This window comes from Nerophis ophidion, linkage group LG22, assembly GCF_033978795.1.
Source record: "Nerophis ophidion isolate RoL-2023_Sa linkage group LG22, RoL_Noph_v1.0, whole genome shotgun sequence".
In the NCBI taxonomy this organism is placed as follows: domain Eukaryota; kingdom Metazoa; phylum Chordata; class Actinopteri; order Syngnathiformes; family Syngnathidae; genus Nerophis; species Nerophis ophidion.
Window position 1 is genome coordinate 38,057,751 of NC_084632.1, and position 22,463 is coordinate 38,080,213.

The following is a 22,463-nucleotide window of genomic DNA, read 5'->3' on the forward strand; positions in this document are numbered from 1 at the left end:
ATTAACATTTCATTTTTTTCGTGTTTTCTCCTCTTTTAAACCCTTCAATTAAGTGTTTTTTTCATCAACTTATTTTTAACATTTTAATAACTGAGACCCTTTATGGTCCCCTGTGGCCCCAAAAGGTAAAATATGTTTTTGTTTTAAATCCAGAAATGTTGTTCTGGTTTGAAAATGAAAAATATCAAAATGACCCCCACATGCTTTCATTTTTCCGTCTGCGGAAATTTAATTTTCATTTTTTTCGTGTTTTCTCCTCTTTTAAACCCATCAATTAAAAGGTTTTTTCATCAACTTATTTTTAACATTTTAATAACTGAGACCCTTTATGGTCCCCTGTGGCCCCTAAAGGTAAAATATTTTTTGTTTTAAATCCATAAATTTTGTTGTGGTTTGAAAATGAAAAATATCAAAATGACCCCCACATGCTTTAATTTTTCCGTCTGCAGAAATTAAAATTTCATTTTTTTCGTGTTTTCTCCTCTTTTAAACCCTTCAATTAAGTGTTTTTTTCATCAACTTATTTTTAACATTTTAATAACTGAGACCCTTTATGGTCCCCTGTGGCCCCTAAAGGTAAAATATTTTTTGTTTTAAATCCATAAATTTTGTTGTGGTTTGAAAATGAAAAATATCAAAATGACCCCCACATGCTTTAATTTTTCCGTCTGCAGAAATTAAAATTTCATTTTTTTCGTGTTTTCTCCTCTTTTAAACCCTTCAATTAAGTGTTTTTTTCATCAACTTATTTTTAACATTTTAATAACTGAGACCTTTTATGGTCCCCTGTGGCCCCTAAAGGTAAAATATTTTTTGTTTTGAATCCATAAATTTTGTTGTGGTTTGAAAATGAAAAATATCAAAATGACCCCCACTTGCTTTAATTTTTCCGTCGGCGGAAATTTAATTTTCTTTTTTTTCGTGTTTTCTCCTCTTTTAAACCCTTCAATTAAGTGTTTTTTTCATCAACTTATTTTTAACATTTTAATAATTGAGACCCTTTATGGTCCCCTGTGGCCCCTAAAGGTAAAATATTTTTTGTTTTAAATCCATAAATTTTGTTGTGGTTTGAAAATGAAACATGTCAAAATGACCCCCACATGCTTCAATTTTTCCGTCTGCGGAAATTTAATTTTTTTTTTTTTCGTGTTTTCTCCTCTTTTAAACCCTTCAATTGACTATTTTGTTTGTTTTATGCTCTTTTGTCAAATACAACTTTGTTTTTATATGACAACTGCACAATGTATGCAATATTTACCACATAAAACATTTTAAGGTGAAATATTTGAACAAATTGGAATTTTGGAAATAATTTATTATAACATGGATTTTTTTGTCATTATTTTTTTTCTTGAGCAATGGCAAAAAAAAATAAAAATAAATAAAGACAAAATAAATAAAAAACAGCCTGCATGGGAGCTTTTGTGTCAACATTGCAACTTTTTTTTTGGATGGATTTCACCTCATTCTAATATTTTTAATGTTCTTTTTTATTTTTGCAATAGCATTTCCAGGCCCCGCGCCGCGCTTTGGACATCCCTGGTTTAAGTACTATACATGTACTTAAACTTTTGGTTTGGTACATGTTGGACTGTGTGACAAAATAAAAGGTCCTACTTTTTTTTGTTTTGATCAATGATTCTATAATGTATTTGTTGTTTTGAGTGCCTGTATTCTTAAAAAAATTGGAAAATAAACTAACTTTAACACTGTTACAAATATGCGCCACATTGTGAACCCACACCAAACCCAATGACGAACACATTTCGGGAGAACATCCGCACTGTGACGCAACATAAACACAACAGAACAAATACCCAGAACCCTTTGCAACACTAACTCATCCGGGATGCTACAATATACACACCCCGCTACCCTCTATCCCCCCTCACCTCAACCCTCCCCCAACCCCGCCCACCTCAAGCTCTCTCAGGGAGAGCATGTCCCAAATTCCAAGGCTGCTGTTTTGAGGTATGTTTAAAAAAAATTCATTTTTTTTCCATAACTTCAGTTAATTTTATTTTGGAAACCCTTGTTACATTGGTTAATGCATCCAGCAGGACATTACAACAAAATTAGGCATAATAAATGGGTTAATTCCACGACTGTTTATATAGCGGTATCGGTTATTGTCGGAATCGGTAATTAAGAAAGAGTTGGACAATATCGGATATCGACAAAAAAGACATTTTCGGACATCTCTAATTATTTTTTTCCTTGTGGTCTAAATAACATGTAATGGTGCTTCTTTGGTCAAAATGTTGCATTGATTATGTTTTACAGATCATCTTTAAGCCGCTTTCTGACAGTCGCTGTAGGATGCGCCGTTTTGTGGGCGGTCTTATTTACGTGGCTCACCTTTGACAGCGTCTTCTCCCCGTCATCTTTTTTGTAGCGGTGTAGCGTGCAAGGATGGGAGTGGAAGAAGTGTCGAAAGATGGCGCTAACTGTTTAAATGACATTCACACATTTCTTAAAACAATAACGGAGCAGCATCTCCTCATTCTGAACTACCAACACCGGAAATGTGTCCCGTGAAAAACCGTCCGACCAGAACTCTAATAACTAATGCCCCTTGGGTGGATAATGTAAACTCACTACACCGGTATATTTTAGCGCTTTCATGGCGAGTTTCCTGACAGATATAAGTAAAAATGTTACACGACTTTATATTAGAAATGGCAACAGCGGATGATGAAAGTCACTTAACAAGAAGATAAAGAAAACTAAGAGGATTATAAACTACGGCATGGGTGTCAAACTCTGGCCCGCGGGCCAAATCTGGCCCGCCGTGTAATTTAATTTGGCCCTTGAGGCAATATCAATTTAGCATTAGAGCTGGCCCGCCGCTAATATTCATACTTGCCAACCCTCCTAATTTTCCCGGTAGACTCCCGAAGTTCAGTGCCCCTCCCGAAAATCTCCCAGGGCAACCAGTCTCCCGAATTTCTACCGATTTCCACCTGGACAACTATATTGGGGGCGTGCTTTTAAGGCACTGGCTTTAGCGTTCTCTACAACCTGTCGTCACGTCCGCTTTTCCTCCATACTAACAACGTGTCACATAATATTTGTGGCTTTTACACACACGCACAAGTGAATGCAAGCATACTTGGTCAACAGCCATACAGGTCACACTGAGGGTGGCCGTATAAACAACTTTAGCACTGTTACAAATATGCGCCACACTGTGAACCCACAGCAAACGAGAATGACAAACACATTTCGGGTGAACATCCGCACCGTAACACAACAGAACAAATACCCAGAATCCCTTGCAGCACTAACTCTCCCGGGAAACTTCCAGCAAACTGACTAATAATGAACGTTTTATTCATGCCTTTTCTCTTGCTACGTCAAGGCTTGAATGTTTGGTTCATTCATTATTGTTATTTTATTTTCAAATTTCTTATTAGCTTGTGGGAAAAATTTGGATATTTACCTCAGAAGATTGCAAATAGAAAAAAAGGCATAACATTTTTATTTAAATTTTATTTGATATGCCGTTGATAATTTTTTAATTATTATTATTTGAAACTGGATTTTGCATGTCACTAAAGTTATATAAGCCTTGCTTGTTCAATATTTAATGCAAAACTTGTTTGGGTCCCTATTAAAAGGTTAATTTGTTCAACCTTGGCTTTGTTCCGTTTAAAATTTTGACCCACTTTGCATTTGAGTCCGACACCCCTGAACTACGCCGTTGGCGCGGACACTTTTTCAAAATTTATGCAGATCCCAAATAAAGCTCATCAGTTACCAGAAGGTAAGAAAAATGGCTTTTTGCATAACATTGTGAAACAAAACGCCAGATAATATCTTACCTTATACACACACACCATAATAAAACATAATAATACTCGTATATCCTTCAAGCGGATTCGGCTTCATAGCTTATTAAAGTCGTACTAAAACATTTTGATAGATATTTGAGCGCCGTGTGTAATGTTCTATATTTTCAAAGGAACATTTAAAACGTAGGTGCTGTTTACTTGAGACATATTGCCATCAAAGTGCAGCCCACACTTATCTCTTATGTTTGACTGCCATCTACTGATCACACTTATCATTACACCGTGTACCAAATAAATTGCTTCGAGGTGGGTAAGCTCGACCAAACTTATTCCTTACATTAGGCGCACCGGGTTTGACAAAAAAAAAAGGATTTTAAGTGCACCTTATACATTAAATACGATATTTTGAGTTGTGTTTGCTTGACTCAAACGGAACATAAAGTGGCTTTTTGCAACCTTTATGTAAAAGCCTAGATTGTGCTAACTCCCCAGAGTGTTGTAAGGATTATACCCTGCTCTCTGCCGGCTTTTTGCAGATAATCACTTAACCACATCCGTATGTAACACCCTCGAAAAAACATGAGTTAATGATAGCGATTTAGCAGAGGTTAGCTACGAATTTTCGTTATCATTGAATGTATATTCTGTTGAAACAACGTAACTGCTAATTGTTAGTTGCTTCTCTCGAAATGCTTTTGTGTGCGTGATGAGCCTGACCATTAGACAAATTGCTCTGACCATTTTCCATCCATCCATCCACCTTTTTGAAACCAAGAGCTACTTCTTGGGTACTGATTCATGCGAAGGGCTACCAGTTCGATACACACTTAAATAAATTGCCATCCATCCATATTCTTCCGCTTATCCGAGGTCGGGTCGCGGGGGCAACAGCCTAAGCAGGGAAACCCAGACTTCCCTCTCCCCAGCCACTTCGTCTAGCTCTTCCCGGGGGATCCCGAGGCGTTCCCAGGCCAGCCGGGGAGACATAGTCTTCCCAACGTGTCCTGGGTCTTCCCCGTGGCCTCCTACCGGTTGGACGTGCCCTAAACACCTCCCTAGGGAGGCGTTCGTGTGGCATCCTGACCAGATGCCCGAACCACCTCATCTGGCTCCTCTCGATGTGAAGGAGCAGCGGCTTTACTTTGAGTTCCTCCCGGATGGCAGAGCTTCTCACCCTATCTCTAAGGGAGAGATAGGGAAACTCATTTCGGCCGCTTGTACCCGTGATCTTATCCTTTCGGTCATAACCCAAAGCTCATGACCATAGGTGAGGATGGGAACGTAGATCGACCGGTAAATTGAGAGCTTTGCCTTCCGGCTCAGCTCCTTCTTCACCACAACGGATCGGTACAACGTCCGCATTACTGAAGACGCCGCACCGATCCGCCTGTCGATCTCACGATCCACTCTTCCCCCACTCGTGAACAAGACTCCTAGGTACTTGAACTCCTCCACTTGGGGCAGGGTCTCCTCCCCAACCCGGAGATGGCACTCCACCCTTTTCCGGGCGAGAACCATGGACTCGGACTTGGAGAAATAGCCAATTCGCTAACATCACGGATTTTACGGTTTGTACAACTACCAGTAAATAGCTCGTTTTATGTTATTTTTATTCAAATGAGTGAACGTGAAAATCAGACGTTTCACTTGAAATACCTCAAGCCTACGATCGGCTCTTTGAAGAAGGTAGCCCAGTTCCAAATCCTGGAGGTCCGTCTCGAATCCCAAGTAGTTTTCCGTGGAGTCGGCCACCATTGGTTTACAGGCTCCTTGTGTCAGAGCAAAGCCTTGGTTGCAGCTACCACAGCGGGTGTGGTTGTCTGGCGCACAATCCGCACAGGCAGAGCCTTGGCCGACCGAGCAGGGCGGAGGGAGCTGACAGGGGATGTGTTCATATCGACAGCTGCAGCTGTGGAGTTCCTCGGAGAACGCACCAAGCTGATTGTTCTCCGAACAATACAAGAGAGACTGGAAATGACTCAGCCAGTAGGACTGAGACCTGCAAGAGGGAAAGAGACAAAGAACATATGCGGAAGACAGAGGAAGAATGGTTATTTTATCTCTCAGGTTTCCGAACAGTCGTGTGATGGAATCATTAAGACATTCACCAGCTTTGAGAACAAGCTCAGGATAACATTCACTATATTTTGAACCTGATATTTTGAGTTAGCAAAGCAAACTGACTACCGTTAGATTTGTATTAAATACTCCTGCCCGATTCGCCACCGTATCTTTTTGAATCTCAAATGTACGGGGATGAACTTTATCGACCCAACTCCCTCGTTTGAGTCACACATCAAGAGTATTTCTAAAAGGGCCTTCTTTCATCTCTTTGATATCGCTAAAATGTGTTCCATTTTGTCCACTAGCGACAACGAGATCATTATTCATGCGTTTGTTACGTCTCGTCTCGATTACTGTAACGTATTATTTTCGGGTCTCCCCATGTCTCGCATTAAAAGATTACAGTTGGTACACTGACTTTTGACACGAACAATCAATCAATCAATCAATCAATGTTTACTTATATAGCCCTGAATCACTAGTGTCTCAAAGGGCTGCACAAACCACCACGACATCCTCGGTAGGCCCACATAAGGGCAAGGAAAACTCACACCCAGTGGGACGTCGGTGACAATAATGACTATGAGAACCTTGGAGAGGACGAAAGCAATGGATGTCGAGCGGGTCTAACATGATACTGTGAAAGTTCAATCCATAGTGGATCCAACACAGTCGCGAGAGTCCAGCCCAAAGCGGATCCAACACAGCAGCGAGAGTCCCGTTCAAAGCGGAGCCAGCGGAGGCGGAGACGTCCCCAGCCGATACACAGGCAAGCAGTACATGGCCACCGGATCGGACCGGACCCCCTCCACAAGGGAGAGTGGGACATAGGACAAAAAAGAAAAGAAACGGCAGATCAACTGGTCTAAAAAGGGAGTCTATTTAAAGGCTAGAGTATACAAATGAGTTTTAAGGTGAGACTTAAATGCTTCTACTGAGGTGGCATCTCGAACTGTTACCGGGAGGGAATTCCAGAGTACTGGAGCCCGAATGAAAACGCTCTATAGCCCGCAGACTTTTTTTGGGCTTTGGGAATCACTAATAAGCCGGAGTCTTTTGAACGCAGATTTCTTGCCGGGACATATGGTACAATAAAATCGGCAAGGTAGGATGGAGCTAGACCGTGTAGTATTTTATACGTTAGTAGTAAAACCTTAAAGTCACATCTTAAGTGCACAGGAAGCCAGTGCAGGTGAGCCAGTACAGGCGTAATGTGATCAAACTTTCTTGTTCTTGTCAAAAGAAAGTTTGATCATATGAGGCCTATACTGGCTCACCTGCACTGGCTTCCTGTGACTTTAAAGGGGAACATTATCAGCAGACCTATGTAAGCGTCAATATATACCTTGATGTTGCCGAAAAAAGACCATATATTTTTTTAACCGATTTCCGAACTCTAAATGGGTGAATTTTGGCGAATTAAACGCCTTTCTGTTAATTGCTCTCGGAGCGATGACGTCACAACTTGACGTCACCTAGGTAGTCAACCGCCATTTTCTCAAACAAAATATAAACATCGAGTCTAATCAGCTCTGTTATTTTCCGTTTTTTCGACTGTTTTCCGTACCTTGTAGACATAATGCCTCGTCGGTGTGTTGTCGGAGGGTGTAACAACACCATCAGGGACGGATTCAAGTTGATTTACGTAGAATGTGCATCGATTAGCACGGCATGCTAATCGATGCTAACATGCTATTTAGGCGATGCTAATGCAGACATGGCACAGAGATGTATGGATATCCTGCAGATGCATTTCCAACAATAAAGTCAAAGAAATCTAAAAGGTGAGTGTTGTTGATGTTATTGACTTATGTGCTAATCAAACATATTTGGTCGCGGAACGACTGCCAGCTAATCGATGCTAACATCCTATTTAGGCTAGCTGTATGTACATTTGTAGCTATATTTGCAACCAGCGTTTCCCTCCACCCACATTTAATGCCAAACAAACACTTACCAATCGACCGATTTAAGTTGATCCAGTGTCACAAGATGCGTAGGTCCCGATCGTGTGGTCCGAACATTTTACCGGCGATGATAAGACAGACATGGCCGAATAGCGTCAATAGCTTTAGTTTCTGCTTCAAATTTGTTTTCGCTATCTGCCTCCATTCTCCAACCATCCGTTTCAATACATGCGTAATTAGTTGAATCGCTTAAGCCGCTGAAATCCGAGTCTGAATCTGAGCTAATGTTGCTATATCTTGCTGTGCTATTCGCCTAGAAGCATGTATATCACTGGATGACGTCACAGGAAAATGGGCGGTGGCTTCACAGATAGCAAAAATCAGGCACTTTAAAGCCTTTTTTCGGGATATTCTATGATGGGTAAAATTTTGAAAAAAACTTCGAAAAGTAAAATAAGCCACTGGGAACTGATTTTTATTGGTTTTAACACTTCTGAAATTTTGATAATGTTCCCCTTTAAGGTTTTACTACTTACGTATGAAATACTACACATTCTAGTTCCAGCCTATCTTGCCGATTGTATTGTACCATATGTCCCGGCAAGAAATCTGCATTCAAAAAACTCCGGCTTATTAGTGATTCCCAGAGCCCAAAAAAAGTCTGCGGGCTATAGAGCGTTTTCTATTCGGGCTCCAGTACTCTGGAATGCCCTCCCGGTAACAGTTCGAGATGCTACCAGAGTAGAAGAATTTAAGTCCCATCTTAAAACTCATTTTTATACTCTAGCCTTTAAATAGACCCCCCTTTTTTAGACCAGTTGATCTGCCGTTTCTTTTGTTTTCTTCTCTGCCCGCCTCTCCCTTTTGGAGGGGAGGGGCAAAACCAGTGGCCATGGATGAAGTGCTGGTTGTCCAGAGTCGGGACCCAGGTTGGACCCGTGCATCGGTTGGGGACATCTCTGCACGACTGACCTGTTTTTTCGCTCGGGATGGTCTCCTGCTGGCCCCACTATGGACTGGACTATCACTATTATGTTAGATCCACTATGGACTGGACTTTCACAATATTATGCTAGACCTACTTGACGTCCATTGCACCGGTCTCCTCTACGGCCTTCACCCTTCACCAACATCTGCGGTCCTCTCCAGGGTTTCTCGATGTCATCCCACTGGGTTGAGTTTTTCCTTGCCTTGATATGGGATCCGAACCAATGATGTCGTTGTGGCTTGTGCCGCCCTTTGAGACACTTGTGATTTAGGGCTATATAAGTAAACATTGATTGATTGATTGAAACACCTTTTCATGTTCTAATTATGCCAATATTCCATTAATCAATAATATTCATACTTCGCGGAAATGTGTTCATGCACTCAAAATCCTAAAAGGTTGGAAACACTTTTTTATGAGTTAACTATGACAATATTCCATTTATTATTAGTAATAATCCGACTTCGCGAAAATGTGTTCCTCACGGTCAAGTCTGATACCGACAGACCGCGATAAACGAGGATGTGTTCAAGGGTTTTGCTCACTTCTGTCTTGGTTGGCGAACTTGTGGCTGTAGGTGACATCTTTTACTTAAACTGAAGAGCTTGAAGATGACTTTCTCGGCGTGCTTGGCGAGGACCCGCATGCCGTTCTCCAGCTGTTCATATCTCCCGTGGAACAGGTTATCGAGTGACCACAAGTGTTGGATGGTTGACGTGTTCAGAAAATGGGTTCGAGGCAGCCTGGCGTAAAAGGCCTTGAATTCATCTGCAACAAGAAAACAGCTGAATGTTACTCTCGCAACGTTTACCAGTTGAATAAATCCACTGTCTTGGAGTTCAAATGTTAAGACTTTCATAACATCATAAATACTCCAACTCAATGGGAGTCTTTTGGTACGAACCCTTCACTGTTTTCCTTGATTACCGTATTTCCTTGACTTGGTCAAACTCGTTTCACTAAATAATTAGCGCCGGGTCAAACTTGTTTTGCAAAATATTATTTATATTAGCGCATGTCTAGAATTTCCGCCGGGTCAAACTCGTTTTGCAAAATAATTAGCATATGCCTAGAATTTCCACCGGGTCAAACTCGTCACGTCACGAGTGACACTTCACCTGTCATCATTTTCAAAATGGAAGAGGTTGATTTCAATCATTTCAAACCGCATAAAGGGAAGGAAATTAAGAGCTATTCAGTAGGATTTAAGGTCCAAGCTATTGAATATGCTAAAAAGAAAAGTAAGCAGCTATGTTTTTTTAATATACCGTAGCTGCGTGTGTCAAATATGAGTCAATAAATGACTCCCGCCTCCTGGTGGTAGAGGGCGTTAGTGATCCTTCTTGCGACTACTCGGCTGCAGAAGAAGTGACAACAAGCAGCAAGAGTGAGCAGCGATCGTTTATTTTTTTCCTCTCGCTTGCACTTTTAACATGGAGGATTACATATCTAAAATAAAAAAAATTCTAAACTGGACTTTCAATGGAAGCCGGATGTAATAAAGGAAGATCTCCATGGAGACAGAGAGGCTTTTAAAACTGAAGAAAGATAAGGAAGACTTCTATAAACAAGTTATCGATGCTTTTGATCAGAAGGAGCCGCGCATTAATTTCATTTATAAGTGACGTAAATGATATTTATATAGCGCTTTTTCTCTAGTGACTCAAAGCGCTTTACATAGTGAAACCCAATATCTAAGTTACATTTAAACCAGTGTGGGTGGCACTGGGAGCAGGTGGGCAAAGTGTCTTGCCCAAGGACACAACGGCAGTGACTAGGATGGCAGAAGCGGGGATCGAACCTGCAACCCCCAAGTTGCTGGCACGGCCGCTCTACCAACCGAGCTAAACCGCCCCACCCATAAGTAAAGGTAAGGCCATAATAACATTTTTTTTTATTAAATGTGCTTTTCATGATGGTATCCTTACATCACACTCAAATGTATAAGTGCCGGCTTAAATTTACCGCATGCCTTTGGTAAACGCCGGATTGTAAATAACCTAATGTAAATAATCTAATGTATTTCTAATGTATTTACTTGTTCTTATGCTATGTGAACTCACTATGTTCTCTGCTGGCTGTACATATCCTACTAAATAAGACCTACACTGTTTCAATCTCCATTTCTCTGATGATGCAATTGTTGATGACTGAAGTACTGATATCAACCAAAGCTCCTCATCCCACCCCACCCTGGATTGTAAATAATGTAAATAATTCAATGTATATTGGAGTCAATAACCAGGCGAGGTGATGAAGTTACGTCTCTTTACTGTGGGCTGCAGAACCGACTCACTCACTTGCCTACGCACGTAAATCGTTGACCAATCAAAAAGCAACCCCATAACGCTATACCCAACATTCACCAGGAGATGGCAACAGAGAAGGTAGATCACTCTATTACATTTATACTATGATGATTAACTTGTGTGATGACTGTATTATGTTGATAGTATATATTTGTACCATGAATTGATTAACGTGGACCCCGACTTAAACAAGTTGAAAAACGTATTGGGGTGTTACCGTTTAGGGGTCAATTGTACGGAATATGTACTGAACTGTGCAATCTACTAATGAAAGTTTCAATCAATCAAATCCTCCCCTCTTAACCACGCCCCCCAACCACGCCACGCCCCACCCCCCGAAATCCCCCCGAAATCGGAGTAGTGCACATATATTATATATTATGTTTTAAAATGTAATTTTGAAGAATTGATCTTAATGTGCATGAACTATTTCTGTTCAAAAATGTTTGAAATTTCATATGGTAAATGTTTAAATATTAATTGTCCATTTACTGTACTGTGCTATGAGTACTGTATTTTTCGGATTATAAATCGCAGTTTTTTTCATAGTTTGGCTGGGGGTGCAATTTATGTGTGAAATTATTAATCAATCAATCAATCAATGTTTATTTATATAGCCCTAAATCACAAAATGTCTCAAAGGACTGCACAAACCATTACGACAACGGCATCCTCGGAAGAACCCAAAAAAAGGGCAAGGAAAACTCACACCCAGTGGGACGCCAGTGACAATGCTGACTATGAGAAACCTTGGAGAGGACCTCAAATGTGGGCAACCCCCGCCCCCTAGGGGACCGAAAGCAATGGATGTCGAGCGGGTCTAACATGATACTGTGAAAGTTCAATCCATAGTGGCTCCAACACAGCCGCGAGAGTTCAGTTCAAAGCGGAAAAAAACATATCTGTCCGTCCCTGCTTCAAGCGGCAAATATTGAAAAGCTGCAACAAGAACAAAAAGCGGCAAACGTTTATCCATGAAAATATTAAAAAGCTGCAATAATTAAAAAAAAAAAAGTCTGCTTAACGGAGAAACAGCTATAAGGAGATACTGTAGAAGTATACTTGCCTTATTATTACTACTGTAGTTGTTTGTACTACATATGTACAATAATTACCATACAAAAGTTTGTTACATGTTAAAATGTCGCTGTTTTTAGGAGGCCAAGCACCGATTGAATTAATTTTAATTCATTTAAATGGGCGATCCTGTTTTGCAATAGGAGTCTTTTAAAAGCTACAAACTGCCTCATGGAACCAATTGGTGCCACTGTATAAGAATCTACACATGTGTAAAAAAAGAAGTGGAAATAACTAGGATACAAATATGAAACGTGTGTGTGCGCACCTGAACTATTTACAAACTGGAGTTCATCTGCTTGACATCAGAACAATGAACTCCAACATTGTACCCAAATGCTGTTCACCTGATTTGAATAATAAAACAACAAATGTATTTCTTTGTTGAAGTTGATTTAAAGGAGCTGTTGAAAGACTCAACTCCTTGGCAAAGGTGACGTCTCTACATCATTAACACATTGCCGTGACATATTAACTAATATTATTTATCTCATTCGCGGAAGAGACGAAGAAAATGTCAGCAATCGTCACACACGCGTCAACCAATAGGAATTCGGCGGGGGAGGGTCATGGCAGAAGTGCATTGTGGGTCATGGAAGGCTAACTGCTATATGCTACCGCCGTAGCTATTAAAATGGAGTATTTCAACGTTGGCGGTGACGTCATACGCAAATACGGTGTTAGCTTTCACTGTTATGCTGATGACACCCAACTCTACATGCCCCTAAAGCTGACCAACACGTCGGATTGTAGTCAGCTGGAGGCGTGTCTTAATGAAATTAAACAATGAATGTCCGCAAACTTTTTGCAACTTAACGCCCAAAAAATGGAAATGCTGATTATCGGTCCTGCTAGACACCGACCTCTATTTAATAATACAACTGTACCATTTGACAACCAAATAGTTAAACAAGGTGACTCGGTAAAAAATCTGGGTATTATCTTCGACCCAACTCTCTCCTTTGAGTCACACATTAAAAGCGTTACTAAAACGGCCTTCTTTCATCTCCGTAATATCGCTAAAATTCGCTCCATTTTGTCCACTAAAGACGCTGAGATCATTATCCATGCGTTTGTTACGTCTCGTCTTGATTACTTTAACGCATTTTTTTCGGGTCTCCCCATGTCTAGCATTAAAAGATTACAGTTGGTACAAAATCCGGCTGCTAGACTTTTGACAAGAACAAGAAAGTTTGATCATATTACACCTGTACTGGCTCACCTGCACTGGCTTCCTGTGCACTTAAGATGTGACTTTAAGGTTTTATTACTTACGTATAAAATACTACACGGTCTAGCTCCATCCTATCTTGCCGATTGTATTGTACCATATGTCCCGGCAAGAAATCTGGGTTCAAAAGACTCCGGCTTATTAGTGATTCCTAAAGCCCCAAAAAAGTCTGCGGGCTATAGAGCGTTTTCCGTTCGGGCTCCAGTACTCTGGAATGCCCTCCCGGTAACAGTTCGAGATGCTACCTCAGTAAAAGCATTTAAGTCTCACCTTAAAACTCATTTGTATACTCTAGCCTTTAAATAGACCTCCTTTTTAGACCAGTTGATCTGCCGCTCCTTTTCTTTTTTTCCTCTGTCCCCCCCTCCCTTGTGGAGGGGGTCCGGTCCGATGACCATGGATGAAGTACTGGCTGTCCAGAGTCGAGACCCAGGATGGACCGCTCGCCTGTATCGGTTGGGGACATTTCTACGCTGCTGATCCGCTTGAGATGGTTTCCTGTGGACGGGACTCTCGCTGCTGTCTGTGAGCCACTATGGATTGAACTTTCACAGTATCATGTTAGACCCGCTTGACATCCATTGCTTTCGGTCCCCTAGAGGGGGGGGGTTGCCCACATCTGAGGTCCTCTCCAAGGTTTCTCATAGTCAGCATTGTCACTGGCGTCCCACTGGATGTGAATTCTCCCTGCCCACTGGGTGTGAGTTTTCCTTGCCCTTTTGTGGGTTCTTCCGAGGATGTTGTAGTCGTAATGATTTGTGCAGTCCTTTGAGACATTTGTGATTTGGGGCTATATAAATAAACATTGATTGATTGATTGATTGGACCGCTCGCCTGTGTATCGGTTGGGGACATCTCTATGCTGCTGATCCGCCTCCGCTTGGGATGGTTTCCTGTGGACGGGACTCTCGCTGCGGTCTTGGATCCGCTTTGAACTGAACTCTCGCGGCTGTGTTGGAGCCACTATGGATTGAACTTTCACAGTATCATGTTAGACCCGCTCGACATCCATTGCTCTCGACATCCATTGCTTTCGGTCCCCTAGAGGGTCCTCTCCAAGGTTTCTCATAGTCATCATTGTCACTGGCGTCCCACTGGGTGTGAGTTTTCCTTGCCCTTATGTGGGTTCTTCCGAGGATGTCGTAGGCGTAGTGGTTTGTACAGTCCTTTGAGACATTTGTGATTTAGGGCTATATAAATAAACATTGATTGATTGATTGATAAAAACTGAAAAGGACTGAACAAAAATGGCACCGAAAAGGAAATCATGTACTGCAGATTACAAGCTGGACGTAGTGAAATATGCAGCAGGAAACGACAAGAGGAAGCGGCGCATACCTTTGGAGTTCGCAAAGTTGTTTAGAAGAGACATCAAGGAAGAATATTTCATGGGATTTATCGATTAGGAGTGACGGATTGTTTGGTAAACGTATCGCATGTTCTATATGTTATAGTTATTTGAATGACTCTTACCATAATATGTTAGGTTAACATACCAGGCAACTTCTCAGTTGGTTATTTATGCCTCATATAACGTACACTTATTCAGCCTGTTGTTTACTATTCTTTATTTATTTTAAATTTCAGATTCTTGGTGTTGGATTTTATCAAATAAATGTCCCCCAAAAATGCGACTTATAGTCCATATATGTTTTTTTCCTTTTTTATTATGCATTTTCGGCCGGTGCGACTTATACTCCGAAAAATACGGTACTTATTTTTTATTGTTTCATTGAAAATAAAATAGCAAAGTCTATTTGACTGTCGTCTGTTTTAATTATGAGACGGAATTTGGTCAAAGTCATGATTTTTTTTTTTCATGTGTGAAGTAAGAAATTATTACTTCGACAAAGTAGTTTTGTATGGAAAGTTGGTACCTTTGAGTACCAATATTGATTTTCTACCGTATCAGTTCAAATTTGAACGGTGTACCCATCCCGAATAGAGCGCACTTTCTGTGTTTGCTAACACAGGAATGGGATGGTTGTGTCTTTCGGCACTTGAGCTCTCCTTGAGCTGCTAAATTCAAATTAATGTGAGAGTTGAAAAGAAAAGGTGATGTAACACAGTGGTGAACATGCCCTTTCCCAACTACTTTGACACGTGTTTCAGCCATGAAATTCTAAGTTAATTATCCATCCATCCATCCATTTTCTACCGCTTATTCCCTTTCGGGGTCGTGGGGGGCGCTGGCGCCTATCTCAGCTACAATCGGGCGGAAGGTGGGGTACACCCTGGACAACATTATTTGCAAAAAAAAAAAAAAATACATTTTATGAGTCTTTTTAGTGCATTCAATTGACTTTGGGTTGAAAAGGATTTGCAAAGCATTGTATTCCGTTTATATTTACATCTAACACAATTTCCCAACTCATATAGAAACAGGGTTTGTATACGGAACTGCGGAAAATACTGATATCCTTTACTGAAGGACATAATGACACCATTCCCGAAATGCACCTGACCTCACTTTACTCCCAATTATTAAAACATAAACCTCGGAAGTAATTGCGATATTTCAAGATAAGGGTGACAAAAAAATGTCATCCATTTGATTCTGCAAGACTAATAATCACCAAGGTTATAGCCAAATATTATTCTAAGAACCTCTATTCAAACATTTTTTTTTCCCACAGAAAAAGTAACATTCAGACAAGCAGTAAATTGGTTTTATGGATGATTAATGTCCTTCTAACATACTGCAACTAGGTTGTGTATTTTGTTAGATTTTTTAAAAACTGTTTCTGTTGTTTTTTTTAAACTTGCTTATGCAAACATATCACCGGGACAAAATATTCACAACCACTTCCTCCAGTTCACCTTTGAAGCCGAACAGGGACGCAAATAAAATGAAAAAAAATATGACACCGGCGGTAAAACACTTACCGATTCACATCCCGTGCCTTTCACATGAATAATTTATACGGCGAAAGTTTGATTTCCCTGCAAATGTTCATGGCAAGGCATGAATAGAGGCAGCGAGAATTGATTATCCTCAAGAGGACATTCTCACCTGATTCTTCAAAATCTTTGTAAAGTTGCCCCCATGTCCCGGTGATTCTCTCCAGACTCTCTTCCATGGCTTGGATGTCCACGTAGGGACAGTTGCATTCTGGGAACTTGGCATCGCAGCTGCACCAGCAGTCGTTATCCTTGCAGACAAATTCCCCTTCGCTGTTACAAGCTATGTAGCTGAGAGCCGCTTGCACAAAACCTTCTCTCAGGTAGTCTGGGAGGATTACTTGCAAACCTGCAAAACCAACAGTAGTTTAGGTAGGTGGGTCTTTACGGTCATTGCAACGAGTATAACAACATTTTTGTTTACAGCACAAACCCGTTCAAGGGTAGACAAACAAACAGGGGTGTCCAAAGTGCGGCCCAGGGGACATTTGCGGCCCGCATCTAATTGTTTACCGACCCGCCACACATTCTGGAAATGCCCATCCATCCATCCATTTTCTACCGCTTATTCCCTTTTGAGGTCACGGGGGGCGCTGGCGCCTATCTCAGCTACAATCGGGCGGAAGGCGGGGTACACCCTGGACAAGTCGCCACCTCATCGCAGGGCCAACACAGATAGACAGACAACATTCACACTCACATTCACAAACTAGGGCCAATTTTAGTGTTGCCAATCAACCTATCCCCAGGTGCATGTTTTTGGAGGTGGGAGGAAGCCGGAGAACCCGGAGGGAACCCACGCATTCACGGGGAGAACATGCACACTCCACACAGAAAGATCCCGAGCCTGGATTTGAACCCAGGACTGCAGGACCTTCGTATTGTGGGGCAGACGCACTAACCCCTCTGCCACCGTGAAGCCCTGTATATAACCAATGGGGCAAAAAAGTATTTAGTCAGCCAGCGATTGTGCAAGTTCTCCCACTTAAAATGATGACAGAGGTCTGTAATGTTCATCATAGGTACACTTCAACTGTGAGAGACAGAATGTGACAAAAACATTCACATTGTAGGAATTTTAAAGAATTTATTTGTAAATTATGGTGGGAAATAAGTATTCGGTCAACCATTCAAAGCTCTCACTGATGGAAGGAGGTTTTGGCTCAAAATCTCACGATACATGGCCCCATTCATTCTTTCCTTAACACGGATCAATCGTCCCGTCCCCTTAGCAGAAAAACAGCCCCAAAGCATGGTGTTTCCACCCCCATGCTTCACAGTAGGTATGGTGTTCTTGGGATGCAACTCGGTATTCTTCTTCCTCCAAACATGACGAGTTGAGTTTCTACCAAAAAGTTATTTTTTGATTTCATCTGACCACATGACATTCTCCCAATCCTCTGCTGTATCATCCATGTATCCATTTTGGTATGAACTCAACTCGTCGTGTTTGGAGGAAGAAGAATACTGAGTTGCATCCCAAGAACACCACACCTACTGTGAAGCATGGGGGTGGAAACATCATGCTAGTGGTGCAAGTTGCACCACTGGCCCGAAGATGCGAAAGTGTCTGCCGCCAGACCCCTATTGAATGTGCCAGAGTGTCCCCACATTTGACCGGCGATGACGGACATGGGACAGAGATGTATGGATAACCTGCAGATGCATTTGCAACTATAAAGTCAACGAATTCACAAAGGTGAGTTCTGTCGATGTTGACTGCCAGCTAATCGATGCTAACATGCTACGCTAATCGATGCTAACATGCTATTTACCGGCGGTGCTAAAGCAGACATGGCACAGAGATGTATGGATAACCTGCAGATGCATTTGCAACTATATTAAGTTTACTTCCACCCACATTTAATGCCAAACAAACACTTACCAATCGACTGATTTATGTTGCTCCAGTGTCACGAGATGCGAAAGTCCTGATCGTTTGGTCCGCACATTTTACCGGCGATGCTAACGCAGCTATTCGGCCATGCTATGGCTATGAATAGCGTCAATAGCTTCAGTTTCTTCTTCAATACTTTCATACTCCAACCATCCGTTTCAATACATGCGTAATCTGTTGAATCGCTTAAGCCGCTGAAATCCGAGTCTGAATCCAAGCTAATGTCGCTATATCTTGCTGTGCTATTCGCCGTTGTTTGTTTACATTGGCAGCACTGTGTGACGTCACAGGGAAATGGATAGTCGCATCGCAAATAGCGAAAATCAAGCACTTTAAAGCTTTTTTTAGGGATATTCAGGGACCGGTAAAATTTTGAAAAAAACTTCAACAAATACAACAAGCCACTGGGAACTGATTTTTATTGTTTTTAACCCTTTTGAAATTGTGATAATGTTCCATTTTAATATTTATCGTTGTAGCTGTGTCTACTTCTGTTCACTCTGCTCATGTCATAGTTCCTTCGTGTCACAGTAAGTTGTCACAACTCGGCTTGGACATGGATTGTTTCTCCGATGCAGATGAGAATCAGCACGAGTGCGGCGTGGACGTGAGTACATGGTTGTTTATTTAATAAACATATAAACAACAAAAAGCGCTCACAATGGAGGAAGACACTTGGCTAAACAGTACAAACGTGAAAGAAAAACACTTGCTCGATTGGCATGAATGAACTATGAACAGAAACAGCAAGATGGCATGACTACATACAAACAAAACAAAACTAGCACTGTGGCATAAATACATAAACTTAAACGGCATGGAACCGTGGACGAGGGTGTGAAGGTTGGGTGCAGCATGGGTAGGGTACGTTCGAGTGTGAAGATCCCAGGACGAAGACCAGAAAAAGAGTGACTTAAATAGCTGTGATGATTAGTGAGAACAGGTGAGGCTGAGAACAGGGACGTGAAATGACAGGTGAAAAGAACTGAGTTGACATGGAAACAAACAAAACCAGGAAGTGCAAAACGGGACTGAATGTCCAACAACTAAACATAGCATGACCAAAACTAAAACATAACTTACAGGCGTGACATAAGTGTTTTTTGTTTCTAGTCCACAGTTAGCCTTTGTGTTAGTTTTGGTTCATAGCCAAGTTTGTTCTCCGCCTTGTGCGCGCCTTTTTTTTTATATCCTTTTGTTTGTTCTTGTTTTAGCGTTAAATTAAATCATGTTTACCTGCACGATGCCTGCCACCTTCTCTGCATCTTGGGGTTCGTCAACAACAACATATGACAATTATGCCTCATTTTTGGTATATTTGAGGTCATTTCGTTTTCTTTAAGTCCTCTTAATTCAATTTATATCTCATGACACACTATCCGTATGTTATATGGCTTTTAATTTTTTTGCGGCTCCAGACATATTTGTTTTTGTATTTTCGGACCAATATGGCTCTTTCATCATTTTAGGTTGCCGATCCCTGCTTTAGGGGCTCTGTAAATTCTGACACTAAATAGTGTAGAACTAACACTGAAAAGTTGACACTGTGTCTATTTGTGTTGGCCCTGTGATGAGGCGGTGACTTGTCCAGGGTGTAACCCGCCTTCCGCCCGAATGCAGCTGAAATAGGCTCCAGTAACCCCCCGCGACCCCGAACGGGAGACGCGGTAGAAAATGGATGAATGGATGGAAAGTTGACACTGGCCATTGGGTAAATTTCACTCATTCATTGTAAATGTCTTTAAAGATAACTGACCTTGCAGCTGGACTTTGTTTTCAGGGCTCTGAACCAGCACAGAGCTGACAGAATCAAGGTTGTCATAGTTACTGCATCCAAGGGGACCCGTGCGAGTTTCTGTCACCTGGGCAACAACAAAAGAAAAACATCAACACCAAGTTTACCCAGCTTTTTATGAAATTATCAAACCGTCGACTGAATGATTGCATACACAATTAAATATGTACATGTATGCTGGCTGTTAGAGATTGGAATCATAAATGCACATAAACAAAATGCAAAAATATCAGTACAAACATTAGACAGAATGAATCTAAGAGTAAATGAAGATTGACTTCCTCCACAAACATACTGCATGTACGTGATGTAAATACAGCAGTCATCAATCGTGAGTTCAGTTGAATTACCAACGCAATAAACGGTGAAAAGTATAAAGTGGCAGTATTTACAGACCTGAGGAAAGCGTTTCACACAATGAATCATAAAATCTGAACCAGAAAAGTACCCGAAAATCGTCCGAAATTCAGGCGGAGCTGGCGGCCACGCCCCCTCCAGCTCCATGCGGACCTGAGTGAGGGCAGCCTGTTTTCACGTCCGCTTTCCCCACAATATAAACAGCGTGACTGCCCAATGACATGTAGAATGATCGAGGGCGAGTTCTTGGTTTCTTATGTGGGTTTATTGTTAAGACGGTTTCATTAACGTCCTCCCAGCGCGGTAACAACATACAACAACAGCAGTCACGTTTTCGTCTACCGTAAAAGCAGTTTGTCTGCCATAAACAGCAATGTTGTGACACTCTTAAAAAGGACAATACTGCCATCTACTGTACATGCACCACAACACCTCCAGGCAACTTCAACCCTTTACTAATACCCTCCTCCATTCACATCCCATCTCCCCGGATTGTAAATAACCTAATGTAAATAATGGAATGTATTTCTAATGTATTTACTTGTTCTCATGCTATCTGAACTCAATATGCTCTCTGCTGGTTGTACATATCCTACTAAGTAAGACCTACACCGTTTCAATGTCCATTTCTCTGTTGATGCAATTGTTGATGACTGAAGTACTGATATCAACCAAAGCTCCTCATCCCACACCCCGGATTGTAAATTATTGAATTCAATTATTCATCCCGACCACGCCCCCACCTCCCGAAATCGGAGGTCTCAAGGTTGGCAAGTAAGGACTTATGTGTGAAATCATTAACACATTAGCGTAAAATATCAAATAATATTATTTAGCTCATTCACGTAAGAGACTAGACGTATAAGATATCATGGGATTTATCGATTAGGAATGACGGATTGTTTGGAAAACGTATCGCATGTTCTGTGTGTTATAGTTATTTGAATGACTCTTACCATAATATGTTACGTTAACATACCAGGCACCTTAGAACAGTGGTCCCCAACCACCGGGCCGCAGAATTTTTTTTAATTCATTTTTATTAAAAAAAATTAAATATATATATATATATTTTATTAAATCAACATTAAAAACACAATATACACTTACAAATAGTGCACCAACCACAAAAACCTCCCTTTTTCATGACAAAAACGTCCCTTTTTAATGACAAAAAAAAAAAAAGGTTCCCACCCCCTCCCAGACCGCGGGAAAAATTATTACGCGTTGACCGGTCCGCGGATACAAAAAGGTTGGGGACCACTGCCTTAGAAGGTTATTTATACGTCATATAACGTACACTTATTCAACCTCTTGTTCACTATTCTTTATTATTTTAAATTGCCTTTCAAATGTATATTCTTGATGTTGGGTTTTATCAAGTAAATTTCCCCCCAAAAATACGACTTATACTCCAGTGCGACTTATATATCTTTTTTTCCTTCTTTATATGTTTTTTTCCTTCTTTATTATGCATTTTCGGGCAGGTGCGACTTATATTCCGAAAAATTTGTTATATGAAATCAGAGGATCGGTATTGGACGGTCAACAGTGTTAAAAATATACTGTGGTGTACCGCAGGGATCAATACTGGGACCAAAGTTGTTCAATCTCTATACAAACGAACAAATGAACAAAATTAATTTGTAAAGTCACAAAAGACATAAAGTGAGAATTATTAGCAAATGACCCAACTGTGTTTTGTTCGGGAGACAAGACACAGAATAAAATGATAAAAATTGAAAAGATGGTTTGACAAAAAGAGACTATTTTTAAATGTCAGTAAAATGCTATTTGGAAACAGCAAGAGAGACAGCTAAACACAAATAGATGGAGTAGACTTTTAAAGGATACAATAAATACGATTTTGGGTTGGAATAATAGCTGATGAAATTAACTGGAAATTTTATATAAAAACATACAATATAACTAAAAATAAATAACCATTTTTATAACGAATAAAGCCAAATTGGGTTCTAGAACAGGGGTCTCAAACGTACAGGTTTTATGAAAGAATGAAAGAAACTGCTGTTCTAAAAGTGTCCACTGGATGTCGCAATAGCAATTCTTTGTATCTTTGTAGATGATGCTACATATGTTAAAAACAAAATAAACCACATGATAATAGAGGATCAGTCAGGGA

The 22,463-nt window shown here is 40.9% G+C and overlaps 1 protein-coding gene across 1 annotated transcript in view; it reads right to left on the bottom strand.

Moving 5' to 3' along the window:
* LOC133540835 (BMP/retinoic acid-inducible neural-specific protein 3-like) overlaps positions 1–22,463 on the bottom strand; it is a 217,294-nt gene that overhangs the window by 10,878 nt on the left and 183,953 nt on the right. Inside the window, exons 5-8 of the mRNA XM_061883792.1 lie at positions 19,925–20,030; positions 16,384–16,620; positions 9,299–9,521; positions 5,451–5,793 (exon numbers count right to left, since the gene is read on the bottom strand). Coding sequence (XP_061739776.1) covers positions 5,451–5,793; positions 9,299–9,521; positions 16,384–16,620; positions 19,925–20,030 — 909 coding nt within the window. The remainder of the gene's footprint in view (positions 1–5,450; positions 5,794–9,298; positions 9,522–16,383; positions 16,621–19,924; positions 20,031–22,463) is intronic.